This window comes from Carassius auratus, chromosome 21, assembly GCF_003368295.1.
Source record: "Carassius auratus strain Wakin chromosome 21, ASM336829v1, whole genome shotgun sequence".
Lineage (NCBI taxonomy): Eukaryota > Metazoa > Chordata > Actinopteri > Cypriniformes > Cyprinidae > Carassius > Carassius auratus.
This window is the reverse complement of record NC_039263.1, coordinates 5751462-5774636: the sequence shown is the minus strand read 5'-3', so window position 1 is coordinate 5774636 and position 23175 is coordinate 5751462. Positions and strand designations below refer to the sequence as shown.

The following is a 23175-nucleotide window of genomic DNA, read 5'->3' as shown; positions in this document are numbered from 1 at the left end:
AACTGTGTGTACGGTATACTGTCCATGTCCAGAAAGGTAAGAAAAACATAATCAAAGTAATCCAAGTATTCAGCATTGTCTTCTCTTCCGTGTCTGTTGTGAGAAAGTTCAAAACAAAGAAGTTTGTCATATCCGGTTCGCGAACGAATCATTCGATGTAACCGGATCTTTTCGAATCAGTTCACCAAATTGAACTGAATCATTTTAAACGGTTTGCGTCTCCAATACGCATAAATCCACAAATGACTTAAGCTGTTAACTTTTTTTATGTGGCTGACACTCCCTCTGAGTTCAAACAAACCAAAATCCCGGAGTAATTCATGTACTCAAGCAGTGCACTGACTGAACTGCTGTGAAGAGAGAACTGAAGATGAACACCAAGTCGAGCCAGATAATGACTCGTTCACAAGTCAAGAACTAGTTGCATTGATTTTCGTATCACCAGTAGTTCTTTTGGACAGTTCGATTCAATAAACCGGTTGAAGAAAACAGATTACCGTTTCTTTTGCGTTCGATGTAATGGCGTCATTGGCGATGATTGCCCTTCATTCAATCCTTCGGTTTACCCGCGCCCATAACATTAGCACAGAATCAGTTCAAAATCAATCACCGAAAGAATCAGTTTGGTTCAGACGCTCTGTGTGTCGGTCTGTTTCACGCTGAATCACACATGCGCAGTATCATCAGTTCATTGGTTCTCGAATCGGACACATCTGACAGAAACGGTTCTTGACTCTTGATCGAGTCATTGTCTGACTCGGCTCTGTGTTCATCTTCAGTTCTCTCTTCACAGCAGTTCAGTCAGTGTAATAATAATAATAAATATAGCTGCAAGCAGCGATGGCGGGCTCAAGCCACCAATGCCATCGCCACCCCGGTGGCATCAGGTAAACTGTGCCCAGCGGCCACATGCATTCACAATATCCCTCTGGCTGTGAGGTTTTAAGGGATATGGCAGTTAAAGGGTTAATCCGAATCATCTAGACTTTAAAATCACATTCACAGAACAATATATATATATATATATATATATATATATATATATATATATATATATATATATATATAACTTTAGTAACACTTTACAATAAGATTCCATTTATAGATGGTTTCATCGGGCGCACGCGCCTGGACCTAAGTTAACTTCCGGTCTGTGTTGTGTATATCGGTCTGGCTGCGGTGCCATCTACAAACGCAGTTAAAGCCAAGGTGATGAGTAGACTGAAGTTGGGCTCAGGTGGTTGTGCTGCGGGATGTGTTTCCCATACATTTATTTATTTTTGGAGACTCGCCACAATTTTAAAACTGATCAATTTTCAAAAAGGCTTCGTTAAATAAACATGAGTAACGTAACGTTACGTAACGTACTGCACGTTTAATAATAATAATTCCTTACATTTATGTTTAAATATCAAAACGAGGCACGGGTGTTTTTATATCGCTGTATTTCTAAAAGAAGACTTGCATGTTATATGCCTGATAAAGCAGCATGTGAGGGTACCAGCTCTGCTTTGTTTACAGCTGTTACTGGGGAAACTTCTTGCGCTTTATGTCTATGCTTTAAAACATCTCCTGCTGGCAAATAATGAATTAGCATTTTCATTAAGTCCGCCTGATCCACACAGAAAACACATTTTGTTTGTTATCAAAAAATATCTACTCTAGAGGGACTTGGCTGTTGTTATTTATTCTATTCGGAGTCTACCGGAAGTTAAGTTAGGTCCACAAAAGCGCTCACGCGCATTAACGTTTGTTTATGTTGATGCCGTTGAAACCGTCTATAAACATTATGTTAACATGAACAATATTTATATAGCATTCATTCAACATTGTTTTATTGTGATTTTTTTCCAAGCACATTTTACCAATTCCAAACCATATAAATCTTAATAACTACCATTATTTTTTATTTAATCATTTATGAGTGCTATACAATAGTCCAGGAAAGCTGGAAAAAAAAAAACAGGTCAAGAAGAACTGACAAAAAGAATTGCAAAATAATTAGGAATTAATGTGAAGATTAATTTTTTGTCAATTCTGCAAGACAGACTTTTCAAGAAAGGAGGTGGAATAAAAATGAGCTCCTAAATCTTAATCCCGGATTCTGGAAGATATATATTCCTCAAACCATCGAACAAGAGGAGATGGTGCTGGTCCTTCACGACTCACTCTAATCAGTTCATAAAGCCTATATATAAAGTCTTAATATATAGTATTTCACAATACTTCATGGTATTCTAATTAAATAATTTTTTGGAATCTTAGATCTCTCAGAACCTGACACATTGTAATTCTGAGACTCCAGGAAAGTGGCAGTTCTGTAAAATGTTGGCGCTGGAGACTAAATGCTCCCTGATAGTTTCACACCTAATTCACTTAACACACACACAAACACACACACACTACCCACTGTGACAGAGGGACAGAGTGACATCAGATGTATGATAGTTTTTTAATTTTCTATCATCCATATAGTGTTGTATAGTCATGAAACTATGCATATTTCCTCAGAATGACTGGTCTTCTATGTGTAAATTTTTTTGAAGTGTTTAGAAGCTGCACTTTAAAAAAATAAAAGACATTTACTGGTTACTTTTTTACTGTTATTTCAAAAAATCACCACGACAAAACCATTCAAGCTATCCAAAATTAATTTGCATCTGTTCTGTAAGATAAATTCTTTAAACAGTGGTAAAAGAGGATGTGGTGCTGATTCTTCAAGAGTCACTCAAAACATGTCTGTCCATAAAGCCTATAAAGAATTATTCTTAATATACAGTTCACAATATTTCAGCTTGTTATTCTAATTAAGTGAGGGTCATTTTATCAGTAAAATACATAAAATTCATATTATTTTTCTTTGAAAGATTTCTATAAATGATTTAAATCATACTTGTTTCTACAATAATTATTTAAAAGTAATCCTATAGCTCCATCTGGTGGCCATTATTGGTACTAAGAATTGCAAGCTTCATTTATAAGTTATGATAGTTTTAATTTTATGCTGGCTCTTGAAAATGATAAAGCTATGAAACTTAGTGGGCTTCCTTCAAATGATGACTTCTACGTATATAAAAAATTATGAAGAGTTTGGAATGAAAAAATTTAAAGATATAGTAAAATAACTATTGTATTTTTTTTTATGTTACTTTAATAAATCGCTATGACCACACCATTTAAGGTATCCTAAACCCATTCACAATTTAACATCTCAGTATATTGGCTTCATGTTAAAAAAAGTTTGGTGTGAACTACTTGTGTCTTCTTGGAGGAGTATGAAATCATTTACAGGCTGATTTGATCATAAATCCACAATAGAATTTCTGAGTTCTTTATCAATCTGTGTTGTTGTTTGTTTATTTTTATTTTTTTATTTTTCATAGGAAGATAACTGATCCTTTACTCTCCTTTTTAATAAATGTGCTTATAAACCAAAAACAAGCTATTTATAGCTGTATTTATAAACTGCTTACTACTGACTATTAATATTGGGACAAGGCTTTATAAAGCATGAACTGACTATTTACTTTTTGAGTTTGAAATTATTATTTGCAGCACAAATAAGGTTTTTTAGGATTTTTAAAAATCCCTAAAACTGTCAGAAAAGGATAAGGCCTATTTCTATGTGAGTGGCTACATTTATTTATTTTTATAACTATAATGCATAAACTATGAAATTATACAAAATGTATAAAAAAGTACAACAGTTATTGTTTTCCAATGTTTTTTATTAATTTTTTTTTTTTTTTGATTTACATTTAAAAAAATTAGCCTACTGCAATCATTCTAAACAGCTTGAATAAAACCTGTTAATATTTATTATAGACCACTGTAACTGTGTATAATCTAACAAACAAGTTTATTATGAAAATAAAAGTGTGTACACCAGAAAAATTGGACGATAAAGAAATTGCTAACAATAGTATAATAGATCATGTTTTATGTTTTTAGGCGTTTAGATGCAGAAATGGACAAATAAAATGTAAAATAAAATGTAATTGATTTAATTAAATATAGATTAATTCTTGTTAGAGCAAAATAATAAATACATACGTACACACATTAAAAAAGCAGACAAGATGAATGAGTTTCATTTTTTATATAGATTAAAATTGAAGACAGAAGCAGCTGGTATATGCGGTCACTTAATATTCAAATCCAGTAGATCCACTTCAGATTTATTTCTCAACAGTTTATGTTCAATTGGCTGTTTCGCGGTGTCAAATAGTCTTGCACACTTAAACGAGTCACAAACACCTGCATTTAGCTCTTGTAGTGTTACAATGGGTTTATTGTGTGCATTTGTGGTAATATTTTATTTAAAAAAGCTCTTAAACAAGAATAAATTCGTTTGTTTTGAGCTCGACACTGTACGCGCTGATCGGAGGCGTGATTTCAGATAGGCAGCCACAAATATTTCATTTTCACACAAACAGTTCAAAAACATCTGAATTTAGCTCTTGGTGTGTTCTAATTGGTTGATTGTGTGATATCGCTGTAATAATTTATTTTTAAAAGCTTTAAAACAGGAATAAATTCGTTTTTTCTGAGCTCTTTACTCCAGACGCTCGTGATCACAGCGGTGATTCATCTCTCCTATTTCTCACGTATCTCTGGCCAGAAATAATTTATCCATGAGCCCTGAACCGGTAATAATCAGATATGTTGGTTTAGCTTGTCAGTGTGAATTAAATCTAAGTATGTATTTGTATTTTTAACCGATTTAAAAGTGAAAGTAAAAGTTCGGGAATTGAACCTGTAGGGGCGCTATTTCTCTCAGACAATGGAAGTCTGAAGCACATATACTCAAACAGAGGGACAGAGTGAGATGAGATGTCTGACAGTTTTTTAATTTTCTGTTATCCATACAGTGTTGTAAAGTCGTGAAACTATCCATATTTACTCAGAATGACTTTTTTTCTGTATGAAAAAAGGTTTTGAAGTGTTTGGAATTTAAAAATGCAGGACAATTAATAATTCCATTTTTATTGTCATTTAAAAAAATCACCATGACAAAACCGTTCAAGCTATCCAAAATCCATTGGCAATTTAAGTTGTTTAAAATGTTTTGGCATCATGTAGACAAAGTTTGGTGTGTATAGTGTTACTCTCCTCTGAGCAGTATGCATTAATTCACAGCTAAATGTAAAAAAAAAATCCACATTCAAATCAAAATAGCTGACTTCCTGTTGATCGTAGCTGATGACTGTGAATTAGAAAGTTGTCCGTGTTGATAAGAACAATTTTTGTACCGAGTTTGGTGTCTGTAGCTAAAACTAACCCCCCCACTTTTGACAAAAGGTGGCGCTATAGAGTGCCTCTTCCACGCCCTCTTATGAACTTTTGCCAGTGTCTAGTTATCATAAATACTGATATGTGTTCTGAATTTCATGAAATTCTAAGCATGTTATATGCCTTAAAATCACCTGAGAAGTATTCAAGTTTGACATGTTGCCACGGCAACAATATTTTTAGATATCAATATCCCCCTAGCAGATTAATATAGGCTGTGTTTTAACATTATTCTGATGAAGTTTGAAGCAAATCGAGTAAAAATAAGATGCTGAATACAAAGCATTTTGAAAATGACACACTTCCTGCTGCCAGTTGGTGGCGCTATAACTTTGACTCCTAATAGTCACATATATGCGATCGACATCATACAAAGAATAATCTGATGAAGTTTGATTAAAATCAGGAAATGTATGTGGATGGTATTAGACACTTCCTGTTTCTCATTTCTCGCCATAATTTCAACGCCTCGCCACGAGCAAACCGTTTGAGATATCAAAAATCCCCTGGCAATTTTTCATCCCCAGTGTCTTGAGATCATGTTGACCGAGTTTGGCGGCAATCGAGTGAAAAACCTATGACAAGTATTTCAAATTCCAGAGCATGCGCTTTTTACATAACTCTAAATAGCTGACTTCCTGTTGGGCGGAGCCTATGACATGCAATACGCAAGTTTTTTGGCACAATGAGATCTATATGTGTACTGAGTTTCATATTAATACGTGCAAGTATGTGTGAGCTATACATCAACATTTATGACTGTGTTCCAGGGGGCGCCATAGAGCCCCTGTGCCACGCCCGGGTCCCAGCCTCTGCAGGCTCCTTCAGGCCACAGATTCCAAAGTGTGCGCAAATTTTCAAGAGTTTTTGAGTATGTTAAGGACCCCAAAAGCCCCCACAACTTTGACGACAAATATGAATAATAAACCCCAAATAGCCAACTTCCTGTTGGGCGGAGCCTATGATATGCAATACGAAAGTTGTTTGTATTGATGAGTTCTATATGTGTACCGAGTTTCGTATGTCTATGTGCAAGTATGTATGATATATGGCCCTCCATATTCCAGGGGGCGCTGTAGAGTCCCTGTGCCACGCCCGTGTATCAGTCTCTGCCCGGCCCTAATGGCCGCAGGTTCCAATGTGTGTGCCAATTTTCAAGACTTTTTAAGCATGTTAAGGGCCCCAAAAGCCCCCGAAACCTTGAAGAAAAATAATAATAAATATAGCTGCAAGCAGCGATGGCGGGCTCAAGCCACCAATGCCATCACCACCCCGGTGGCATCAGGTAAACTGTGTCCAGCGGGCACATGCATTCACAATATCCCTCTGGCAGTGAGGTTTTAAAGAATATGGCGGTTAAAGGGTTAATCCGAATCATCTAGACTTTAAAATCACATTCACAGAACAATATACATATATATTCCCCAAACATATATATATATTTAGTAACACTTTACAATAAGATTTCATTTATAAACATTATGTTAACATGAACAATATTTATATACCATTAATTTATGTCAGTTAATATTCCAAACTTAAACATTAAAACATTGTTTTATTGTGATTTTTTTCCAAGCACATTTTACCAATTCCAAACCATATCAATCTTAATAACTACCATTATTTTTTATTTAATCATTTATAAGTGCTATGCAATAGTCCAGGAAAGCTGGAAGAGAAAAACTCCTTATATTCATGTGTGCAGAATCATTAGGCATGTTTTCTTTTACAGATGAAATGCGCTAAAAAAGAGTTTTAACTCAAACTGTTTTAACTCAAAGTCGAAAATTATGAAATACCCATGAGAAATATCAAACACAAATGCAATACAGAAATGGATAAGTTAAGACTTGACCATTGTACAAAAATGCTGACTGGGTCATGAGGTCAGAAAAGAAGAAGAAGAAAAAAAAACAGGTCAAGAAGAACTGACAAAAATAATTGCAAAATAATTAGGAATTAATGTGAAGATTAATTTTTAGTCAATTCTGCAAGACAGACTTTCAGGAAAGGAGGTGGAATAAAAATGAGCTCCTAAATCTTAATCCCGGATTCTGGAAGATATATTCCTCAAACCATCGGACAAGAGGAGGTGGTGCTGGTCCTTCACGAGTCACTCTAATCTGTTCATAAAGCATATATATAAAGTCTTAATATATAGTATTTCACAATACTTCATGGTATTCTAATTAAATCATTTTTTTGGAATCTTTGATTTCTCAGAACCTGACACATTGTAATTCTGAGACTCCAGGAAAGTGGCAGTTCTGTAAAATGTTGGCACTGGAGACTAAATGCTCCCTGATAGTTTCACACCTAATTCACTTAACACACACACACACACACACACACACACACACACAAACACACACACACACACACACATTACCCACAGTGACAGAGGGACAGAGTGACATCAGATGTATGATAGTTTTTTAATTTTCTATCATCCATATAGTGTTGTATAGTCATGAAACTATGCATATTTCCTCAGAATGACTTGTCTTCTATGTGTACATTTTTTTGAAGTGTTTAGAAGCTGCACTTAAAAAAATAAAAGACATTTACTGGTTACTTTTTTACTGTTATTTCAAAAAATCACCACGACAAAACCATTCAAGCTATTCAAAATTCATCCGCACCTGTACTGTAAGATACATTCTTTAAACAGTGGTAAAAGAGGATGTGGTGCTGATCCTTCAAGAGTCACTCCAAACTTATCTGTCCATAAAGCCTATAAAGAATTATTCTTAATATACAGTTCACAATACTTCAGCTTGTTATTCTAATAAAGTGAGGGTCATTTTATCAGTAAAATACATAAAATTCATATTATTTTTATTTGAAAGATTTCTATAAATGGTTTAAATCATACTTGTTTCTACAATAATTATTTAAAAGTGATCCTATAGCTCTATCTGGTGGCCGTTATTGGTACTAAGAATTGCAAGCTTGATTTATATGTTATGATAGTTTTAATTTTATGCTGGCTCTTGAAAATGATAAAGCTATGAAACTTACTGTGCTTCCTTCAAATGATGACTTCTAGGTATATAAAAATTTATGAAGAGTTGGAATTAAAAATTTTAAAGATATAGTAAAATAACTATGGTATTTTTTTATGTTACTTTAATAAATCTCTATGGCCACACCATTTAAGGTATCCTAAACCCATTCGCAATTTAACATCTTCAGTATATTAGCTTCATGTTAAAAAAGTTTGGTGTGAACTACTTGTGTCTTCTTGGAGGAGAATGAATTCATTTACAGGCTGAGTTTATCATAAATCCACAATAACATTTCTGAGTTCTGTATCAATCAGTGTTGTTGTTTGTTTATTTTTATTTTTTTTATTTTTCATAGGAAGATAACTGACCCTTCACTCTCCTTTTTAATAAATGAGCTATTTATAGCTGTATTTATAAACTGCTTACTACTGACTATTAATATTGGGACAAGGCTTTATGAAGCATGAACTGACTATTTACTAATGAGTGCAGTTATTATAAAGTGTTATCAATGCATTTGCTAATGTTAACAAATTAGACATTATTTTACAGTGTTATCAAATCCCTTAAATGATTTGTAAGTGTTTTGTAATGATTTTATTGACCTACAAGCATTTGTGAAAGTTCTGCTTGCATTACAGCTTAGTCTTGATCTGTGAGCTGAACAGATTTACTGTTACATCCATGAGATTATGTAAATTCAAATAAATATCATGTCACAGGATGTCAGAGGTCAGTATCAAATTAGTTTGAAATTATTATTTGCAGGACAAATAAGGTTTTTTAGGATTTTTAAAAATCCCTAAAACTGTCAGAAAAGGATAAGGCCTAAGATTTCTATGTGAGTGGCTAAATTTGTTTGTTTTTATAACTATAATGCATAAACTATGAAACTATACAAAATGTATAAAAAAGTACAAGTTATTCTTTTCCAATGTTTTTTATTTATTTACATTTTTTTTTTTTTTTTGGGATTTACATTTTTAAAAATTAGCCTATGGCAATCATTCTAAACAGCTTGAATAAAACCTGTCAATATTTATTATAGACCACTATAACTGTGTATAATCTAACAAACGAGTTTATTATGAAAATAAAGTGTGTACACCAGATAAATTGGACGATAAAGAAATTGCTAACAATAGTATAATAGAGCATGTTTTAGGTTTTTAGGCGTTTAGATGCAGAAATGGACAAATCAAATGTAAAATCAAATGTAATTGATTTAATTAAATATAGATTAAGTCTTGTTAGAGCAAAATAATAAATAAATACGTACACACATTAAAAAAGCAGCCAAAATGAATGAGTTTAATTTTTTATATAGATTAAAATTGAAGACAGAAGCAGCTGGTATATGCGGTCACTTAATATTCAAATCCAGTAGATCCACTTCAGATTTATTTCTCAACAGTTTATGTTCACGTGGCTGTTTTCGTTTATATTAGCCAAGCTATTATGTATTTTGAAATAATCTTGTCCGTGATGTGTTCGTTCTTACGACGAAAGGCAGAATCCTGCAGCTCGAGAGAGAAATGTTATTCTGCCAGTCGCGCTTTCAAATAGTCTTGCGCACTTAAACGGGTCACAAACACCTGCATTTAGCTCGTGTAGTGTTATAATGGATGTATTGTGTGCATTTATGGCAATAATTTATTTTGAAAAGCTCTTAAACAAGAATAAATTCGTTTGTTTTGAACTTGTGACACTGTGCGCGCTGATCGGAGGCAGTGATTTCAGATAGGCAGCCGCGAATATTTCATTTTCACACAAACAGTTCAAAAACATCTTAATTTAGCTCTTGGTGTGCTCTAATTGGTGAATTGTGTGATATCGCTGCAATACTTTATTTTTAATAGCTATAAAACAAGAATAAACTCGTTTTTTTCTGAGCTCATCATTCCACACGCTCCTGCTCAGAGCGGTGATTCATCTCTCGTGTTTCTCACGTATCACTGACCACACATCAATTATTAATGAGCCCTGACCTTATAATAATCATATATGTTGGTTTAGCTTGTCAGTGTGAATTAAATCCAAGTATTTATTTGTATTTTAACCGATTTAAAATCGAAACCAAAAGACAGTCTCCTCCCTTTTTTATTCCGGTAACTGCACCTGTAGGGGCGCTATTTCTCTCAGACAATGGAAGTCTAAGCACACACACTCAAACAGAAGGACAGAGTGATATGAGATGTCTGACAGTTTTTTAATTTTCTGTTATCCATACAGTGTTGTAAAGTCATGAAACTATGCATATTTACTCAGAATAACTTTTTTTCTTTATGAAAAAAGGTTTTGAAGTGTTTGGAATTTAAAAATGCAGGAAAATTAATAATTCCATCTTTATTGTCATTTTAAAAAATCCCCACGACAAAACCATCCAAGCTATCCAAAACCCATTCACAATTTAAGTTCCTCAATGTTTTTTCAACATGTACACCAAGTTTGGTGTGTATAGTGTTACTCTCCTCTGAGCAGTATGCATTAATTCACAGCTAAATGTAAAAAACAATCCACATTCAAATCAAAATAGCCGACTTCCTGTTGGTCGTAGCTGATGACTGTGAATTAGAAAGTTGTCCGTCTTGATAAGAACAATTTTTGTACTGAGTTTGGTGTCTGTAGCTAAAACTAACCCCCCCACTTTTGACAAAAGGTGGCGCTATAGAGTGCCTCTTCCACGCCCTCTTATGAAATTTTGCCAGTGTCTAGCTGTCACTAATACTGATATGTGTTCTGAGTTTGATGAAATTCTAAGCATGTTATATGCCTCAAAATCACCTGAGAAGTATTCCAGTTTGACATGTTGCCACGGCAACAATATTTTTAGATATCAATATCCCCCCAGCAGATTTATATCGGCTGTGTTTTAACATTATTCTGATGAAGTTTGAAGCAAATCGAGTAAAAATAAGATGCTGAATTCAAAGCATTTTGAAAATGACACACTTCCTGCTGCCACTTGGTGGCGCTATAACTTTGACTCCTAATAGTCACATATATGCGATCGACATCATACAATGAATAATCTGATGAAGTTTGATTAAAATCAGGAAATGTATGTGGATGGTATTAGACACTTCCTGTTTCTCAATTCTCACCATAATTTCAAAGCCTCGCCACGAGCAAACCGTTTGAGATATCAAAAATCCCCTGGCAATTTTTCATCCCCAATGTCTTGAGATCATGTTGACCGAGTTTGGCAGCAATCGAGTAAAAAACCTATGACAAGTATTTCAAATTCCAGAGCATGCGCTTTTTACATAACTCTAAATAGCTGACTTCCTGTTGGGCGGAGCCTATGATATGCAATACGAAAGTTGTTCGGCACGATGAGATCTATATGTGTACTGAGTTTCATATTAATACGTGCAAGTATGTGTGAGCTATACATCAACATTTATAACTGTGATCCAGTGGGCGCCGTAGAGCCCCTGTGCCACGCCCAGGTCTCAGCCTCTGCAGGCTCCTTCAGGCCACAGATTCCAAAGTGTGCGCAAATTTTCAAGAGTTTTTGAGTATGTTAAGGACCCCAAAAGCCCCCACAACTTTGACGACAAATATGAATAATAAACCCCAAATAGCCAACTTCCTGTTGGGCGGAGCCTATGATATGCAATACGAAAGTTGTTTGTATTGATGAGTTCTATATGTGTACCGAGTTTCGTATGTCTATGTGCAAGTATGTATGATATATGGCCCTCCATATTCCAGGGGGCGCTGTAGAGCCCCTGTGCCACGCCCGTGTATCAGTCTCTGCCCGGCCCTAATGGCCGCAGGTTCCAATGTGTGTGCCAATTTTCAAGACTTTTTAAGCATGTTAAGGGCCCCAAAAGCCCCCGAAACCTTGAAGAAAAATAATAATAATAAATAATAATAATAATAATAATAATAATAACAAATAATCCTAAGGAAAACAATAGGGCTCTCGCCCTCCAGGCTTGAGCCCTAATAAATAATAATAATAATAATAATAATAATAATAATAACAAATAATCCTAAGGAAAACAATAGGGCTCTCGCCCTCCAGGCTTGAGCCCTAATAATTCCTTACATTTATATAGCGCTTTTCTAGGCACTCAAAGCGCTTTACATAGACAGGGGGTATCCCCTCATCCACCACCAGTGTGCAGCATCCACCTGGATGATGCAACGGCAGCCATAGTGCGCCAGAATGCCCACCACACACCAGCTTACTGGTGGAGAGGAGACAGAGTGATGAAGCCAATCAGCAGATATGGGGATTGTTAGCCAGGATGCCAAGGTCACACCTCTACTCTTTTCGAAAGACATCCTGGGATGTACTGTTTGAGTAAATGCATTACCCCGGGATATTGGTTTGTTTGAACTCAGAGGGAGTGTCAGCCACATTAAAAAAGTTAACAGCTTAAGTCATTTGTGGATTAATGCGTATTGGAGACGCGAACCATTTAAAACGATTCAGTTCGATCTGGTGATCGAATTTCTTACCTTTCTGGACATGGACAGTATACCGTACACACAGTTTCAGTGGAGGGACTGAGAGCTCTCGGACTAAATCTAAAATATTCCGAAGATAAATGGAGGTCTCACGGGTTTGGAACGACATGAGGGTGAGTTATTAATAACATAATTATGATTTTTGGGTGAACCAACCCTTCAACCAGTTATGCCACGCACAAACCTATCAAAATACATCTTAGTAATAACTTACATGAAGAGTGTAATGAAAAGTTTGTGTGTGTGTGTGTGTGTGTGTTTAAAAGTGCAGAGAGCTGGTCAAACGGGACTGTGGAATGTCTGTTAACATTCCAAGGGGTCATAAACAATTTAAATCCAGCCATGCTGGCGCCAGGCATTCACCTTGCAGAGTTTGGTTTATATGCATGAATTCAAAAGCTAAAAGCTTTTGGGGCCCTTAACATGCTTAAAAAGTCTTGAAAATTGGCACACACATTGGAACCTGCGGCCATTAGGGCCGGGCAGAGACTGATACACGGGCGTGGCACAGGGGCTCTACAGCGCCCCCTGGAATATGGAGGGCCATATATCATACATACTTGCACGTAGATGTACAAAACTTGGTACACATATAGAACTCATCAATACAAACAACTTTCGTATTGCATATCATAGGCTCCGCCCAACAGGAAGTTGGCTATTTTGGGTTTATTATTCATATTTGTCGTCAAAGTTGTGGGGGCTTTTGGAGTCCTTAACATACTCAAAAACTCTTTAAAATTTGCACACACCTTTGGATCTGTTGCCTTTAGGAGCCTGCAGAGGTTGGGACCCGGGCGTGGCACAGGGGCTCTACGGCGCCCCCTGGAACACAGTCATAAATGTTGATGTATAGCTCACACATACTTGCACGTATTAATATGAAACTAAGTACACATATAGATCTCATTATGCCGAACAACTTGCATATTGCATGTCATAGGCTCCGCCCAACAGGAAGTCAGCTATTTAGAGTTATGTAAAAAGCGCATGCTATGGAATTTGATATACTTGTCATAGGTTTTTTACTCGATTGCCACCAAACTCGGTCAACATGATCTCAAGACATTGGGGATGAAGAATTGCCAGGGGATTTTTGATATCTCGAACGGTTTGCTCGTAGAGAGGCGTTGAATTTATGGCGAGAATTGAGAAACAGGAAGTGTCTAATACCATCCACATACATTTCCTAATTTTAATCAAACTTCATCTGATTATTCGTTGTATGATGCCGATCGCATATATGTGACTATTAGGAGTCAAAGTTATAGCGCCACCAACTGGCAGAAGGAAGTGTGTCATTTTCAAAATGATTTGAATTCAGCATCTTATTATTACTCGATTTGCTTCAAACTTCATCAGAGTAATGTTAAAACACAGCCGATATAAATCTGCAAGGGGGATATTGATATCTAAAAAATTGTTGGCGTGGCAACATGTCAAACTGGAATACTTCTCAGGTGATTTTGAGGCAAATAACATACTTAAAATTTCACGAAACTCTGAACACACATCAGTATTTCTGATAGGAACTTAAATTGTGAATGGATTTTGGATAGCTTGAATGGTTTTGACTTGGTGATTTTTTTAAATGACCTTAAAAAGGGAATCATTATTGTATTTTTAAATTGCAGCTTCCAAACACGTCAAATAATTTTTTTTACAGAAAAAAAGTTATTCTGAGTAAATATGCATAGTTTCATGACTTTACAACACTGTATGGATAACAGAAAATTCAAAAACTGTCAGACATCTCATCTCACTCTGTCCCTCTGTTTGAGTGAGTGTGCTTAGACTTCCATTGTCTGAGAGAAATAGCGCCCCTACAGGTGCATATCCTGGACTAAAAAAGGGAGGAGACTCTCTTTTGGTTTCACTTTTAAATCGGTTAAAATACAAATAAATACTTGGATTTAATTCACACTGACAAGCTAAACCAACATATATGATTATTACCAGGTCAGGGCTCATTAATAATTGATGTGTGGTCAGTGATACGTGAGAAACACGAGAGATGAATCACCGCTCTGAGCAGGAGCGTGTGGAATGATGAGCTCAGAAAAAACGAGTTTATTCTTGTTTTATAGCTATTAAAAATAAAGTATTGCAGCAATATCACACAATTCACCAATTAGAACACACCAAGAGCTAAATTAAGATGTTTTTGAACTGTTTGTGTGAAAATGAAATATTCGCGGCTGCCTATCTGAAATCACTGCCTCCGATCAGCGCGCACAGTGTCACAAGTTCAAAACTAACGAATTTATTCTTGTTTAAGAGCTTTTTAAAATAAATTATTGCCATAAATGCACACAAGACACCCATTATAACACAACACGAGCTAAATGCAGGTGTTTGTGACCCGTTTAAGTGTGCAAGACTGTTTGAAAGCGCGACTGGCAGAATAACTTATATCTCTCGAGCTGCAGGATTCTGCCTTTCGTCGTAAGAACGAACACATCACGGACAAGATTATTTCAAAATACATAATTGCTTGGCTAATATAAACGAAAACAGCCACGTGAACATAAACTGTTGAGAAATAAATCTGAAGTGGATCTACTGGATTTTAATATTAAGTGACCGCATATACCAGCTGCTTCTGTCTTCAATTTTAATCTATAAAAAATGAAACTCATTCATCTTGGCTGCTTTTTTAATGTGTGTACGTATTTATTTATTTATTATTTTGCTCTAACAAGAATTAATCTATATTTAATTGAATCAATTAAATTTTATTTTACATTTGATTTGTCCATTTCTGCATCTAAACGCATAAAAAAAACTAAAACATGCTCTATTATAATATTGACTATTATATTTTCTTTATCGTCCAATTTATTTGGTGTACACACTTCCATTTTCATAATAAACTTGTTTGTTCGATTATACACAGTTACAGTGGTCTATAATAAATATTAACAGGTTTTATTCAAGCTGTTTAGAATGATTGCAGTAGGCTAATTTTTTTTTAAATGTAAATCCCCCCAAAAAATTATTGTTATTGTACATTCAATAAATAAAAAAACATTGGAAAACAATAACTGTTGTACTTTTTTATACATTTTGTATAATTTCATAGTTAATGCATTATAGTTATAAAAACAAATACATTTTGCCACTAACATAGTAATTTTAGGCCTTATCCTTTTCTGACAGTTTTAGGGATTTTTAAAAATCCTAAAAAACCTTATTTGTGCTGCAAATAATAATTTAAAACTCAAAAAGTAAATAGTCAGTTCATGCTTTATAAAGCCTTGTCCCAATATTAATAGTCAGTAGTAAGCAGTTTATAAATACAGCTATAAATAGCTTGTTCTTGGTTTATAAGCACATTTATTAAAAAGGAGAGTAAAGGGTCAGTTATCTTCCTATGAAAAATAAAAGATAAAAATAAACAAACAACCACACAGATTGATACAGAACTCAGAAATTTTATTGTGGATTTATGATAAAATCAGCCTGTAAATGAATTCATACTCCTCCTCATACTACTCCATACTCCTTTTTCAACATGATGCCAATATACTGACATGTTAAATTGTGAATGGGTTTAGGATAGCTTAAATGGTGTTGCCATAGAGATTTATTAAAGTAACATAAAAAAAATACAATAGTTATTTTACTATATCTTTAAAATGTTTAATTCCAACTCTTCATAATTTTTTATATACCTAGAAGTCATCATTTGAAGGAAGCACAGTAAGTTTCATAGCTTTATCATTTTCAAGAGCCAGCATAAAATTAAAACTATCATAACATATAAATCAAGCTTGCAATTCTTAGTACCAATAATGGCCACCAGATGGAGCTATAGGATTACTTTTAAATAATTATTGTAGAAACAAGTATGATTTAAATCATTTATAGAAATCTTTCAAAGAAAAATAATATGAATTTTATGTATTTTACTGATAAAATGACCCTCACTTTATTAGAATAACAAGCTGAAGTATTGTGAACTGTATATTAAGAATAATTCTTTATAGGCTTTATGGACAGATAAGTTTTGAGCGACTCTTGAAGGATCAGCACCACATCCTCTTTTACCAGTTTAAAGAATGTATCTTACAGTACAGGTGCGAATGAATTTTGAATAGCTTGAATGGTTTTGTCGTGGTGATTTTTTGAAATAACAGTAAAAAAGTAACCAGTAAATGTCATTTATTTTTTTTAAGTGCAGCTTCTAAACACTTCAAAAAAATGTACACATAGAAGACAAGTCATTCTGAGGAAATATGCATAGTTTCATGACTATACAACACTATATGGATGATAGAAAATTAAAAAACTATCATACATCTGATGTCCCTCTGTCCCTCTGTCACTGTGGGTAATGTGTGTGTGTGTGTGTGTGTGAGGTGCCGGTCATATAATTAGAGTATCATCACAAAATGTATTTATTTCACTAATTCCATTCAAAAAGTGAAACTTGAATATTATATTCATTCATTAAAAAATGATATATTTCAAATCTTTATTTATTTAAAAAAAATAAAAAATAATCTTGATGTAAAATATAAAATAATTTTGATGATTATAACTGACAGCTAAGGAAAATCCCAAATTCAGTATCTAAAAAAAATTGAATATTGTGAAAAATGTTCAGTATAAAAAGACACCTGGTGCCACACTCTAATCAGCTAATTAACTCAAAACACCTGCAAAGGCCTTTAAATGGTCTCTCAGTCTAGTTCTGTAGGCTACACAATCATGGGGGAAAACTGTTGACTTGACAGTTGTCCAAAAGACAACCGATGACACCTTGCACAAGGAGGGCAAGACAAAAAAAGGTAATTGCAAAAGAGGCTCGCTGTTCACAGAGAGCACATTAATAGAGAGGCGAAGGGAAGAAAAAGATGTGGTAGAAAAAAAAGTGTACAAGAAATAGGGATTTAACCGCACCCTGGAGAGGATTGTGAAACAAAACTCATTCAAAAATGTGGGGAGATTCACAAAGAGTGGACTGCAGCTGGAGTTAGTGCTTCAAGAACCGCTTCAAGCACAGACGTATTCAAGACATTTGCTTCATCTGTCGCATTCCTTGTGTCAAGCCACTCTTGAACAACAGACAGCGTCAGAAGCGTCTCGCTTCAAAAAGGACTGGACTGCTGCTGAGTGGTCCAAAATTATGTTCTCTGATGAAAGTAAATTTTGCATTTCCTTTGGAAATCAGGGTACCAGAGTCTGGATGAAGAGAGGAGAGGCACACAATCCATGCTGCTTGAGGTCCAGTGTAAAGTTTCCACAGTCAGTGATGGTTTGGGGTGCCATGTCATCCGCTGGTGTTGGTCCACTGTGTTTTCTGAGGTCCAAGGGTCAACGCAGGCGTATACCAGGAAGTTTTAGAGCACTTCATGCTTCCTGCTGCTGACCAACTTTATGGAGATGCAGATTTAATTTTCCAACAAGAATTGGCACCTGCACACAGTGCCAAAGCTAACAGTACCTGGTTTAAGGACCATGGTATCCCTGTTCTTAATTGGCCAGCAAACTTGCCTGACCTTAACTCCATAGAAAATCTATGGGTATTGTGAAGAAGAAGATGCGATATGCCAGACCCAAGAATGCAGAAGAGCTGAAGGCCACTATCAGAGCAACCTCAACTCTCATAAAAGCTGAGCAGTGCCACTGACTAATTGACTCCATGCCACGCCGCATTGCTGCAGTAATTCATGCAAAAGGAGCCCCAACTAAGTATTGAGTGCTGTACATACTTTTCATGGTCATACTTTTCAGTTGGCCAAGATTTCTAAAAATCCTTTCTTTGTATTGGTCTTAAGAAATAATTCTAATTTTCTGAGATACTAAATTTAGGATTTGCCTTAGATGTCAGTTATAATCATTAAAATTAAAAGAAATAAACATTTGTTTATTACTAACATACACGTTTCCCTTTTTAAATAGAATTAGTGAAAAAAAAATCAACTTTTTAATGATATTCTAATTATATGACCAGCACCTGTATATGTATATATATATATATATATATATATAAACACATTTTTTTCATCTTTTAACTCTAGCAACATATACCATATTGGACTCATTAAATCTAATTTACTAATAACAATAATAATAAAACAACTGACTATCTGACAATGTGTCATTGTGTTACAGAAAAATAGCATAAACCATAATTAAATTCATACACAAAGGGATGTGTACTGTATATGTTTACAGCCTAATAAATTGAAGCTGTCAGCAAAGATAACTTTACATGTATGAAGTTGATGGTGACTGGTGTCATCTGTGTGGCAAAGATTAAGCATAATGAAATTATTACTCACCTTAGCAGGAAGGAAGAACTCCAGGAGCAGGATTACCGGCCTTGCACTGAGATATAATGACAACCATAACAAAGAGACACATGACCCCTACAGGTAATTAAAGCAAAGATAACCACCACAATTATCACTGGTTGTAAGGCTCCAAGTACAATTACTTTTCCCTCTTGGGTTAAAAAAAAAAAAAAAAAAAAAAAAAGAAGAAGCTGTACAGTATTAAAGGACAAGGTTAGTTTAAGGTTTCTTGACAACTTGTCATCTGTGAAGCAATACTTCAATCTTGGTGATTGCTTCTAACTTCAGGTGTAAGTATGAACTCTTTTGTTAGACATACTAATACCAGCCATTACATCATTTTAAAGTTTTTTCAGAATCTAGGGGGTATATATTAATATATTTATCTATAAAATATGCACCATAACTGGTTTACATATAAGACAAACTCTGACAGTACTGTTGTTACTTTTCTGTTGTTGTTTTGGAGGTTTTGTGTAGAGCAACTAATGGACAACCAGACCTTCACAAACAATATACTCCTTGTGGAGGGATTGAAAGTTACACACCAATCCACTTATCCTGTTTTCATCCTGCTTCTCTTGGCTTACATCTTTACAATGGGATGTAACATTGGACTTGTAATTGTGATCTCAACTGAAAAGAATCTGCATCACCCTATGCATTTTCTGTTCTGTAACTTGCCACTGAATGATATACTAGGGACCACTGTCATTATGCCACGCTTATTACAGGACATTTTAAGGGAAACCTCAGAGCGCTACATGACATATGTTGACTGTGTTGTTCAAGCATATTTTGTACATGTATTTGCAGCAGCAAGCCATTGTGTTCTGATGATCATGGCCTTTGATAGATATGTAGCTATATGTAATCCACTGCGATACTCAGCTATAATGACCAATAAAATGGTGGTTAAACTATCAGCATTAGCCTGGGGGGTGTCAGTAATTACAGTAACAATTTTGATAGGACTCACTGTACGCCTGTCTCGCTGCAAACATAAAATTGAAAGCCCTTTCTGTGATAATGCCTCACTTTTTAAACTGTCCTGTGAGGACAGTGTGGCTATTAATAATGTGTATGGATTAATTTCTACTGTGGTTATCTTTATTTTCTCACTTGGGTCTGTATTTATTACATATGGAAAAATTACTGCAGTATGTATAACCAGCAAAAACAAAGCACTCAATTGTAAAGCCTTAAAAACATGTGGCACACACATAGCTGTTTATATAATCATGTTTGTTTCTTGTGCCATCATGGTTTTTTTCCATCGTTCTCCTGAATACTCTGAAAATAGGAAACTGGCTAGTGTAATGTTCCATATTGTTCCACCAGGGCTAAATCCTTTAGTATATGGTTTACAAACCAAAGAGATAAGACAAAGGACATTTAAACTTTGCTGTAGCTAATGTCAATTTATTTTTTATTCCAATGTTTGAAATTAGAAAATAAATAAATAAATAAAAACTTTAATAAATATATGGCTGAGTACTATTTTGTAAAAAAATAAAAATAATTAGCAGAGATCTGTCTTATTTATTTGTTTATTTATTTACGAAACTTGATTTAAGTAAATTATAATTTACCATTTGAAATTTTGCGGAAGCAGATATGCTTTGAGGTGAATAAAGATGCATAACATGTTTTACTAATAATTTTATATTAAAATATTTTTTTCAAAGTTAAAAAAAAAATCATATGCTTACAATGCCAAGATAAGGCAGTCAAAAATGATCTCCTATATAAAATAATTATTAAAATTTGCGTGCATACTGTACGTCACGTGATCAGTGTGCTTGCTGTCATAGTAATGGCAAAAATAAAAGGAAAATGGCAGAGAAACGTAAATGCGGTGATTCTTCTTCAGAGGTGAAGAAAAGGTTTAGACACTATTACAAAACCTACATAAATTTTGGTTATATTGAAGGCCAAGACAAGTCTCGGCCAGAATGTGTCTTTTGTGGTGAAAAACTGGCAAACGACAGCATGAAACCAAGCAAGATGAAAAGACACCAGGAAACGAAGCATCCAGAGACAATTGGCAAAGATAAGGAATTCTTAGAGAGAAAAAAAGGGAAGTCCACAGCGATTTTAGACTGGCTGTCACTGGCATTACACCTGACATTCCATCACTAGTGAAAGGCATGCAAGCCCAAGGTGGAGATTAGCGTTATGTTTATGCTGACGTTATGATTAGCCTTGTAAAAAAATAAGGATCTGTGCATGAATGCAAGTACATACTGCATTCTACCGTTCATATTTTTACATTATGTTCGTAACATTCAGTATTCTATGTTTATACACAAAATCCTGAAAAAAGAGAAACAACTGCGTTCTACTAGTTGTGTAAAAATGAAAATATTAGGCTAAAAGGAAACATCTGAAGTTGAAAGGAACATTTCCTGTGCATTCATGTAATAAAATGTCATTAAAAATCATTAAATGTCATAAAAAACTACATTTAATTACTATATACAGTGTGTGTGTGTGCTTATGTGCATAGCATTTATATATATATATATATATATATAAATTTTAATGCTATGGGGGGGGGGGGTTAAATATTGTTAAATATTTACATTTCTTGGGGGGCCCCAAGAAAAACGGTTGGGAACCACTGCAATAGAGGGTACTCCACTCAGGACTCTGTTATCTTGTATTTCCATTCCCAACTCCATTTCCCATAATCCCGTGCTTAGGGCTAATTAAATTAAAATTATGCATTTATGAGACACTTTATATTGCTTTCAGGCTATCAATTTTTACTTATCATGTGTTCCCGGGGAATTTAACCCCCAACCTTGTGCTTGATAAGGCAATGCTCTACCAATTGAGCTACAGGGACACCAAATAACCATAATGGCTAATAACCACCAGGTGTTCCCCATTACCCCATTACCCCATTACCTATATAAACTGTGTTTGGACTCTCTAATAGTGCGAAGTCTTGGCAAGGCAAGGCTAGTTTATTTACACAATGGTAATTCAAAGTGCTTTACATAAAAGAAAGTAAAATAATAATGAAGAAAAAGAATAACAAGGATAAAACAAAATATTTTAAAACTTGTACTTATTTAAAATGAATTTAAAACAGTTGGAATATGATTTTACATTAAAAAAGTGAAAATATAGTGCAATCAGTTCGGAGATTTCACAGTGCTCATTCAATAAATGCACAGCTAAACAGATGGGCTTTAATTCTAGGTTTAGATGTGCCTAGTGTTTTAGCACGTCTGATCTCTTTTGGAAGCTGATTCCAGCTGCGGGCAGCATAGTAACTAAAGGAGGACTCCCCTTGTTTTGTGTGAACCCTTGGTACTTCTAACTGACTCGATCCTAATGATCTGAGTGGTTTGTTAGGTTTATATTCAGTGAGCATATCTGCAATATATTTCCTAGGTCGTTTAGTGACTTATATACAGTGGGGTCAAAAGTATTGCCATTCATTACCCAAGTAGGAGTGTAGATACTAGGGTTTAAAAAGACTTTTGGAGAAGTTGAAGTATAAACTCAAGCTTTTTACTCAAGTAAAAGTGTAAAAGTACTGGTTTAAAAAACTACTTAAAGTATAAAAGTAAAAGTAATGTAAGAAAAAATGCCATTAAGAACAAAAGCTTGGGCCGTGACACAGGGGCCTATTGTGCACTACCCCACCTCTCAAAAAAAAAAAAACATTTTGATATAGCCATAATGACTATAATGTTATATTAAAATGTTCATGTTGAAAAATTTGGGATGCACTAGGCTACCTTTTTTCAGCCACATATATGCACACTGAAAATGAACGCATTTTAGTACAATGCAAATACATTAAAGAGCTAGAGATATGATGACTAGTTGCCAATAAGTATTGTTATGGTGCAAAAAGTCAAACTTTAGAGGCATGTCATCAATAACCTTATGGAATGTAAATGTAGATCCAAGCTTAGCTGCAGGAATCTGCGAGGGCAATGGACAAGAACATTGGTGCAGGCTTAGTAACAATTACCCTTGTATGGTTGTCTATATACAATAAATATTATAGTGCTGTCAAAATTAATGATCAATCCACATTGTTAATCAAAAACTAAAAATAACTCATA

At 34.7% G+C, this 23175-nt stretch overlaps 1 protein-coding gene across 1 annotated transcript; it reads left to right on the top strand.

Annotated features, from left to right (window-relative positions):
- Positions 1–19575: 19575 nt before the first annotated feature.
- Positions 19576–20502, top strand: LOC113038080 (olfactory receptor 1L4-like). The gene is made up of 2 exons (XM_026195285.1): positions 19576–19915; positions 20045–20502. Exons 1-2 carry the CDS (start codon positions 19576–19578, stop codon positions 20500–20502), a joined length of 798 nt encoding a protein of 265 aa, XP_026051070.1.
- The last annotated feature ends 2673 nt before the right edge of the window (positions 20503–23175 follow it).